The sequence below is a fragment of the Nicotiana tabacum genome, chromosome 18 (genome assembly GCF_000715075.1).
Source record: "Nicotiana tabacum cultivar K326 chromosome 18, ASM71507v2, whole genome shotgun sequence".
Lineage (NCBI taxonomy): Eukaryota > Viridiplantae > Streptophyta > Magnoliopsida > Solanales > Solanaceae > Nicotiana > Nicotiana tabacum.
The window spans coordinates 139957091-139967149 of record NC_134097.1 but is presented as its reverse complement, the minus strand read 5'-3'; the positions used below and the strand labels follow the sequence as shown (position 1 = coordinate 139967149).

At 35.1% G+C, this 10059-nt stretch overlaps 1 protein-coding gene across 1 annotated transcript; it reads left to right on the top strand.

Annotated features, from left to right (window-relative positions):
* The first annotated feature begins 6701 nt into the window (after window positions 1-6701).
* Window positions 6702-7297, top strand: LOC107766271 (uncharacterized). Its single transcript, XM_016585022.2, has 2 exons — window positions 6702-6985; window positions 7027-7297. Exons 1-2 carry the CDS (start codon window positions 6702-6704, stop codon window positions 7295-7297), a joined length of 555 nt encoding a protein of 184 aa, XP_016440508.2.
* The last annotated feature ends 2762 nt before the right edge of the window (window positions 7298-10059 follow it).

Below are 10059 nucleotides of genomic sequence, written 5' to 3'. Positions count from 1 at the left end.
TACCTACATAGTGTTAGAACATTATCGGGATAAACTTACAAATTGTTTGAACCACATATCAAATCTCGTATATACATCATCATGGCCAAATTGACCCACGAAGTGACTGTGACACATCAAATATTTTTAGTAGTTGCATCAAGATGTAATCACAATAGATTTTATATTTTGATAACTAATAAATCAATACTTACTTGAGAAATGATACAACTTCGAGACAATTTAGCAACACATGAAATGTAGCTGACTTGTACTCCATATCACTCAAACTTCTCTTTTTAACATTCTTAGAACATCGGCCTGGTTGATTGAATATGGACATTGGTGGATATAATGGGTCATTTACACATTCGACTGTGTACCTATTGGGCCTATTCCTAGAACATGGCACGTTACTCTCAAAATAATAAGAACAAAAATGAGCAATTTCCTTTGCAAGATAAGCTTCGCGTATAGATCTTTCAATCTTATTCCTCTGCTTAACAAATTGTTTGCATTGGCCAATTGTCCTACATAATTTCATGTTAGCTAAGAACATTCAAATAAAATAGAAAATTACATCAAACTTATAATATTACCTATCAAAGGGATACATCCATCTGCATTGAACATGCCCTCCAAGTTGTGCCTCATGTACAAGGTGGATTGGAAGGTGTTCCATCCCATCAGAAAAACCACATGAAAATATTTTTTCCATCATACTAGAAGTTATACGAATGTCCGATCCATTCGGAGTAGGTTTTCTTCCCTTAATGTGGTAGAACACAAGTCTTTGAAAAACAAACTAATCTCTATGATGGGTTTCCAGATTCATTCAAGCAAACCACAAAAGGCAATAGGCACTAAGGTCTCCATGAAAGCATGACAGTCGTGACTTTTCAAATGGCTCAACTTCCCTATCTCCATATCTACTTTTTTTCCAAGATTCGACGCATAACCCTCAGGCATCTTCAATTTCGTAACCCAATCACAAATTTATCGTCTTTCCTCCAAAGTGAATGTGTAACTTGCTTTGGGATTGAACACCTTACCATTGTTTGTTGTTTGCAAGTATAATTCAGGCCGCATGCAATATTCTTGTAAGTCAATTCTAGCCTTCGGGTTCTTTTAGAGATAGACTTGTGAAGATCCTAATTAGTATATATAATTTATCATCATATATATCTATTTGTAAATTGATTTATCGACTTATAACTTACTTGGATGCATCGTTGAATATTAAAAACAAAAAGTTTGACCTCTCTCTCTCTCTCTCTCTCTCTCTCATATATATATATATATATATATATATATATATATATATATATAAAACACGCTTCGTTGTACTACTTTAACTACATATATAACATGTTATAATATATGTTAGTGTATTCATTATTTGTATTACAAAAGTGTTAACGGATTACATTTATATTATTTAGATAGTGAATATAAAAGTGATTCATAATTTTGACCAATGTTGCCCTAATAACCGACCAATTTTGGTCGGTTATTTTCCAGAAATTAAAATATACCGACCAACGTTGGTCGGTAAATGCTTCCCCTGTATTAACCGACCAACTTTGGTCGGTAATTTTAAATAAAATTTCCTTAAATTTTATAAAACGTTTTAAATAATAATATAACTATTAAAATTTTAAAAATTGGGTCTACATTATCGACCAAAGTTGGTCGATAATGTGAAAGTTTCTTTGACTAAGCAAGTCTGACCAGCTCGGTCAACTTGTTGACCAAATTACCGACCAACATTTGTCGGTATTTAAAATAAATGTAAATATTTTTCTCCCAGTTCCGTCCAACTTTGGTCGCTTTTGTTGACCGACCAAAGTTGGTCGAAAAATTCAGATTGGTATTTATCGGATTTTTAGTAGTGCTATTTTCCCTTCAATACAATATAATCAAAGTCCAAAAGCATGAGATATCGCTAAATAAAAAATGTCACTTTCTCTTTTGGAATGAAAAGATTTCTAACATGTTGATTTGATACTACGTATATATCATTTGACGATCCGACGAAGAATTAATTAGCAAGATATATATATAGAGAGAGAGAAGTTAAATCACTTCTGTCTTGACCATACTTGTCCGAAATAGTTTTTTAAGATTAACAATATTCCGAAAGATTTGACATTTGAATTAATTTATCACTTCTCTATAAGCTAAAAGAGGAAACACTGTCCCAAATTTCTATCTTTGATCGAGTGCCAACAATTTTTTTTTTTTTTTTTTTGTATTCGAACTTCATTAATCCGACTAATTATGATCCGAGGGCGCTATAAAAAACCATGGTCGTGACCTAGATCTATTCTTTCCTATTGATGGAAGTTGGAGAAAGTGCCTCTGGAGCATGGCCCTCCACAAGAGCTATTTTTTTATGTTAGCATATCAATTGTTCTATTAATTTTGGCCACTCTTTTAACTGTCTGTACCAGAATTTTCTACTTAAAATCTTCAAAGCTACTACCTCACTTTACGTCCATATCCAATGCTTCTACCAGCACTTAAACCATAGAATGACAAAAGAAATTTGAACACAATTTTAGAACGTCACAATAAAACGGTACGACAAAATGGTGTTATTCCTGGCCTATCAAATGTACATCAATTTCGCTTTACCTACATCTTAATTAGGGACGCATGCGCTCCCAACTATATTTTTCTTTTTTACTATATTGATATCTTTTTAATTGGCCATAAAACCGATCTCCCCCGCCATCTCTTACAGGAGCAAATGCAAAGATAGTCATTCTCAGGGATGCTAATTAGAGATTAACTAGTACTTATTTTGTCCTGAAATTTTAAGCTAAAAATCTCAACTTCAGGACAATTCAGGAAATTTTTGTCTTGAAAAATTAAACTGAAAAACATAAATTCAGGATATACTGACTAAATCTTAAATAGCAGCCATGTAGAGTGGCTACTGCTGTCATTTCTACACTCTCCCACACTATGTACGCTGGCCTTTGTTTTAAGGGATTTTTTCCTATCTATACCATATATGAAACTTTATTACTAAAAATGTGCATATTTCCATTATTACCCGCCATGTTTATATTTTTCCTACAAAATTTATACCATTCATTAAATACTCAATATTAAGAGCTGATTCCTTCCAAATTAGGCGCCTACAAATCTGGAATAAATATTTGAATAGCTTATTCCTTCCAAATTAGGCGCCTAAAAATTTGGGACTAAATATTTTTTCATATTCACATCAGATTTGTTTCCTCCTTTTTCTGCAGGCTTCTCTTTCCTCATTTTTCACGTATTTCTGTTTCTCTAAGTATATACCAGTCTTCCCTTTCTAAAGCTCAGGGTCTTTTTGATTTGGTTCTCCTCTTTTTTCTTTTAGGAATGGCTGAGCATATTTAAATATGCAAGGCTCTGTTTTCGTCAACTATTCGAAGGGAGGAGCTCTTGTTCTTGACGGGAGTGAGCTGATGCGCTTGGGTCAACAAATTTTCTACAAAAAAATCTACAAATAAACTACAAATCAGTTTAAGTATGTATAAAGCAATATTGTTTTAATGGTATCTACAAATTACTATATTTATACTACAATTAAACTGCAATCTATATTAAAAAAAATATTGACTACAAAATTTTCTCCTAATCTACAAATTTTCTACAAAAAATCTACAAAGAAACTACAAATCGGTTTACGTATGTATAAAGCAGTATTGTTTTGAAGGGTATCTACAAAATTACTACATTTATACTACAATTACACTACAATCTAAGTTGAAAAAAAATGTTGACTACAAAATTTTCTCTTTATCTACAAAATTTCTTCAAATAAACTACAAATCAGTTTAAGTATTGTATAAAGTTGTATTGTTTTTAAGGGTATCTACAAAATTACTACATTTATACTACAATTAAACTACAATCTTATGTGGAAAAAAAAATGTTGACAACAAAATTTGCTCTCCATCTACAAAAAACTACAAATAAACTACAATTGCACCCACACTGTCACACTTATATTGGGTCAGATGTTTGTTAACCTAAGTTTTTTTCTAGTTTGTTCAAGAACTTGCGTGTCAATGCCGGATAAGTGTGACACTTGAAGAATCTCTACCTTTAAAGAACCTCTAAATTGCCTAAAAAGACAATTTATTTAACATTGAAATAATATAGACTAAATGGAGCTGGAGGTTATAGAAGATTCATATGGCTACCCCACAAATTTACAATTGAGAATTGTTGAGTTGATTGATTGAGGAAGTCTTCTGTGTCATACATCTACTCTCGATCTCGTAGTTGTTAAAATTCATAAAAATATCTGACAATTACCAGAAATTACAATAACCGAAACAGTGGGTTTCATATTGAATCTCTTTAGCTAAAAATCTGATTATACTCAATGGGTCTCATCTCTGTATTTTTTGAGAAGAAGAAGAAATGGAAAAGAGAAAGAAATAGGAGGGGGAAAACGACGCTGGTCATATCTTAGGAATTAAGGGGAGAGAGAAACGTGAGATATATGGATACCTTTAATTAAGGAGTAAAAACTGTCCATTAATTAGACCCTTAATTAAGTATGATATAGGATTGGTAATTTAGTATACGGATTTGTAATTAAATCAAACCTTAAACATTGCGGGTAATAAGGTTTCCTATGTGGCATAGGAAGATAAAAATCCCTTATTTTTTAATTGTGATCGCCCCAAGACTTGTAGGAAATAGTATAAATTTCAACACTTGTCGATTCGTAAGCATACAACTATTTAATTAGCAAACATACATTTAGCAACTATTGATGTTCAGAACAGTATTTATTCAAAAGAATAAAAGAAATCAGTTTCAATTGAAATATTACATAATCGAACACTTCAGCTATAGCTTTTAGCTTTTATCCTGGGGATAAGACAGTAGAAAACACAATGAAAATGACGAAGAAATTTTTTTAAATGCTATGCTTTGCGAATTATTGAAATAAAGGGTATCACTTTCTTTCTCTAGAATGAAATTTTCTCTCAGCTAGCGTTGAACATGAGTAGGAAATCAAAGGTTGGAGCGAGAGGGCAAAGCAATCAAATGACAAATTCAGATTAAAATCATGAAAATCATGGAGGAAAAGGTGTTCCGAGGACAGAAAATTCGAAGAAACCAAGGAATTTGAATGCAATTACTAGAATAGTTCCATTAAACATCGAGCGAGTATCAGCTATGTCAACACCAATGGTAACACTAGTGAGGACACAGTCTGAAAATATGCAGGAGAGTGATGTAGGTAGAAGATCGTGCTGATAAGCTGGAGGAGGAAGCAATTGCACTTGAATCACAAAGCGAGACACAAGCACAAGGATCTAGAACATCGTGGAGCAAAATTGTGGCCACTGTTCCATTGGAGGAAGGTGAGGATCTGAAACGAGAATCACCTATTAACAGTAATGTGAAAATAACACTTGAAGACATTCATGAGGAGGTAGAATATTGAAAAACTGGAGTTGTATGCTATGTGTTGGGATCCAATCCACCACAAAACGTCATGGAATGGTATTTTAATAGAATTTGGGAAAAGCTGGGAATTGACTTAGTAGCACAAGTACAAAGAGGTGTATTTCTGGTCAGATTCCATACAACAGAAAGCATAACTAAAGTAGTAGAAGAAGGAGTCCAGATGTTTGAAAGAAAGCCAGTAATAGTCGAACCATGGCAGCCGGATAGAGAAATGAAGAAGGAGATAATGGATAACATACCAGTATGGATCAGACTACTAGGGCTGAATGTGAAATACTAGGGAAAGCAGGCTTTAGCAAAAATAGCGGGACTGGTAGGGAACCCATTGAAAGTAGACAAAACAACTACTATGAAGGAGAGAATGACATATGCTAGAATACTGGTGGAAGTACCAATCAATAAGGTATTCCCAGATACCGTAATGTTTGAAAACGAGCATGGCCACATTGTGGAACAATAGGTGGAGTTTGAATGGAAGCCAATACTATGTACTAAATGCAAAAATTATGGACATGAACTGAAGGAATGCATGAAATATATAAAGGAAGAGATAAGTAATAAAGCTCAAGAAAGGAAGGAAGAAGAACAACAGGGAATAGAGAAGACTAACAAAGGTGAACAACTAGAAGCTACCAAAGAAGTTGACAAAGGTATAGATGTTGAAGAGAGGTTTCAACAAAGGGCAGGGAAGCAAGTGATAGGAAAGCAAAGACAGGATAACATTAACTACAGAAGAGGTTATGCAAGGAGAGGGATAGTGATCAGAGAACCTCAAATTAATATAGGAAACTCATTTGCAGCATTAGGTGGACAAAGCAACAGGAATGAAGGGATAGCTAAACCTTCCTGCCCTGGAGAATGTGAAGCTGAGGGAGGTCCTGGACATGGGAAGGGTGGGGGACTCCCCAACCGCAATGGATAGCATTGGTTTTTGGAATGCCAGAGGCCTAAACAAGCTAGATAAACAGAAAGAATTGAATCTGTTTATCCACTATTTGAGAGTTGGCGTGTTTGGGTTTTTGGAAACAAAGATAAAAAGAGCTAAGGCACATAAAGCTTCTTTTTATCTTTGTCAAGGCTGGTCGTTTATAATAAATCTAGACAAACATCTAGGAGGTAGGATTTGGATGGTATGGAAACCTCAGCTATATGAGGTGGATATCAAAGAAGTCACTGAACAAATGATTCACAACACAGTAAAGCACAGAGGGAATCGACTGAGTTTTAATGTTACTATGGTATATGGCTTCAATGAACAAGCAGCAAGGAGGAGACTATGGGATAACATCAAACAAATAAGGGTCAAATTGGATGGACCATGGGCTGTAATGGGAGACTTTAACTGTGTTTTAAGCAGGGATGAAAGAATTGGAAGCAAGGTAACTATGGTTGAAACTAGAGAGTTTAGACAATGTATAAAAGTCTGTGGTTTGAAGGAACTGAGATCCTCAGGAGCCTTCTTCACATGGAACAACAAACAAGGAGGAGACAGTCGAGTATACAGCATGATAGATAGAGTGTTGGTTAATACTGAGTGAGTGACTGACTTACCTGCATCAGAGGTGCATTCATGAATGAGGGTATCTATGATCATTGCCCAACAATCATAAACTGGGAAGGAAGGAATGCAGGAGGAAAAAGACAGTTCAAATATTTCAACATGTGGAGTGTGATTCTAGAATTCCAAACAAGAGTAAAAGAAGTTTGGGAAAAGGAAATACAAGGCACACAGATGTACAAATTGGTAGGAAAGCTGAATAGAACCAAAAATGTGCTGCAAAGATTGAACAAGGAAAGATTTTCAAATGTGGAAAAAGGGCTGAAACAGTAATGATCAACCTGACAGAATGCCAAGAAAAGATTCAAAATGATCCTAAGAATGTTGAATTAATTGAAGAGGAAATCAGATGGATGAAAGAAAGCATCAAATGGAAGCCTACTAAAGAGCAATTTTTGAGACAAAAAAGTAAGATACAATGGATAAGACAGGGGGATCAAAACACAAAATACTTCCATAGTGTAATAAAAGCCAGAAGGAATGCAAATAGGATATTCTTTATTAAAGATGCTGAAGGGAAGGAGATAACAGATGTTAAAGGGATAACAGATGCCTTTATAAATTTTTACAAGAAACTGCTAGGGAAAGCAAAGGAGATAGGCAACATGTGTGCAGTAATCTTGTTAGGAAAGGGCAAGTGGTCCAACAGGAACAAAGAGAACAACTAGAAGCTCTAGTTACAGATAAGAAAATTAAGGCAACATTATGGTCAATTGTAGGAGACAAATCCCCAGGACCTGATGGCTATGGGTCTCGATTCTTTAAGGACTGCTGGCTAGTGATAAAGCAACATGTCATTGGTAGTGTAATGGAATTCTTTAACACATCAAAAATGCTCAGGATAATCAGTAAAACAACTCTAACTCTCATCCTAAAAACAACTATGCAGCTGAAGTAGGAGACTATAGACCTATTGCATGTTGCAATATGGTCTATAAAATAATATCAAAGGTATTGTGTAATAGGCTAAAAGGAGTTTTGCCTTCAATAATAGCTGAGAACCAAAGTGCATTTGTAGAAGGCAAAAGTATAGTGCAAAACATCCTGATATGTCAAGACCTAGTGAAATTGTATAACAAGAAGAAATCAACAAGCAGTTGTTTGATTAAAATTGATCTAAAAAGGGCATATGATTCTGTGGAGTGGGGATTTGTGGAAGAAATGTTGCATGCACTAAACTTTCCTCCCAAATTCTTCAAATGGACTATGGCTTGCATATCAACAACCCAATACTCGATTGCTTTAAATGGAGGAATATATGGATGCATTGAGGGGAGAAGGGGATTGCGACAGGGAGATCCTATATCACCTCTTTTTTTTGTAATATGTATGGAGTACTTTACAAGAATAATGCAATGGGTAGCCACATTAGATGGATTTGCATTTGACACAAAATGCAAAGGTTTGAAGCTAAATCACTTATGCTTTGCAGATAATGTCTTAATGTTTTGTAAAGGTGAGTATCAAAGCATAATGCTTATGTTGAGAGGATTGCAAACATTCTCTGATGCATCTGGGCTGAGCACTAATGCTGGAAAATCTAATGTATATAGTGCAAATATGGATAGACAATGTTTAGAAGGTATATATGAAATAACTGGATACAAATAGGGGGAATTGCCATTCAAATACTTGGGGGTTTTAATAGTTTCAAGGAAACTGAATTCAGGAGACTGTGAAATGCTAGTGGACAAACTTAGTACAAGAATCCACTCTTGGGGATTGAGAAACTTATCATACGCAGGAAGGGTCCAATTGATCAACTCAGTGCTAATAAACATTCATTCATATTGGGCAACTATATTTATACTACCAAAGAAGGTTCTGAAAGGCATCACTGCAATATGTAGAAACTACCTATGGGTTGGGAAAGATATATCAAATAAGGTGCCACTAGTTGCATGGGATCTTATGTGTAGACCAAAAAAAGAAGGAGGATTGGGAATAAGGGAGTGCATAATATGGAATGAAAATGCTATAGCTAAGTATGTATGGCACATTGCGAATAAAGAAGACACGATGTGGGTCAAATGGATAAATCATATATACATGAAAGGAGACAACTGGTGGCAATATAATCTTCCACAAGACAGCAGCTGGTATTGGAGGAAAATATGCTCTATACGAGATACACATGCTGCAGGTTACACAGAAAATTGATGGCAAACAAGGACAGGAAAATACACAATCAAGAGTGGCTACCACAGGAGAAGAGGAAGACGGGAACAATGGGCTTGGAGCAGAGAGGTTTGGAATAAAATGAACATCCCTAAACACAGCTTCATCTGCTGGCTTGCAATGAAAAGGAAACTGATGACAAAAAATAGAACACTGAGAATGAAAATAACAGAAGATAGTGATTGTATGCTATGTGAAGGAAAAACAAAAACAATGGACCACCTATTCTTTGAATGCACATTCTCTAAGATTTGCTTAGCCGAAGTATTCAAATGGCTAGGTATTGTCACACCTCCTTTTTACATACTCGCGAGGGCGCAAGGGAGTTTTTTCCAATTAAAGGACAATCGAAACGAGATTGGTTTATTTATTTCAGAGTCGCCACTTGGGAGATTTAGGGTGTCTCAAGTCACCAATTTTAATCCCGAATCGAGGAAAAGATTGACTCCATATTACAGTCTGCGTACCAGAAATCTGGATAAGGAATTCTGTTAACCCGGGAGAAGGTGTTAGGCATTCCCGAGTTCTGTGGTTCTAGCACGGTCGCTCAACTGTTATATTCGGCTTGATTATCTGATTTTATACAAATATGAACTTATGTGCAAATTTTAACTTTTTACCGCTTTTATAATTATTATTTTAAAAGAATGTGAACATCATTTAAAACATGTCTTTGGACTGCATCACATGAAATGCACCCATAATCCGGAACACATTTTATTTGATGTTTTGGGATTTGGATTTGGGTCGCATGAAATGCACACCCATGTTTAAGAAAGTAAATTATTAAACACGCGCCTAAAGAGACTATCGCGTTATTATTCTGGGTAGGGCCGTGAAATTTGCTAAACGGCCCG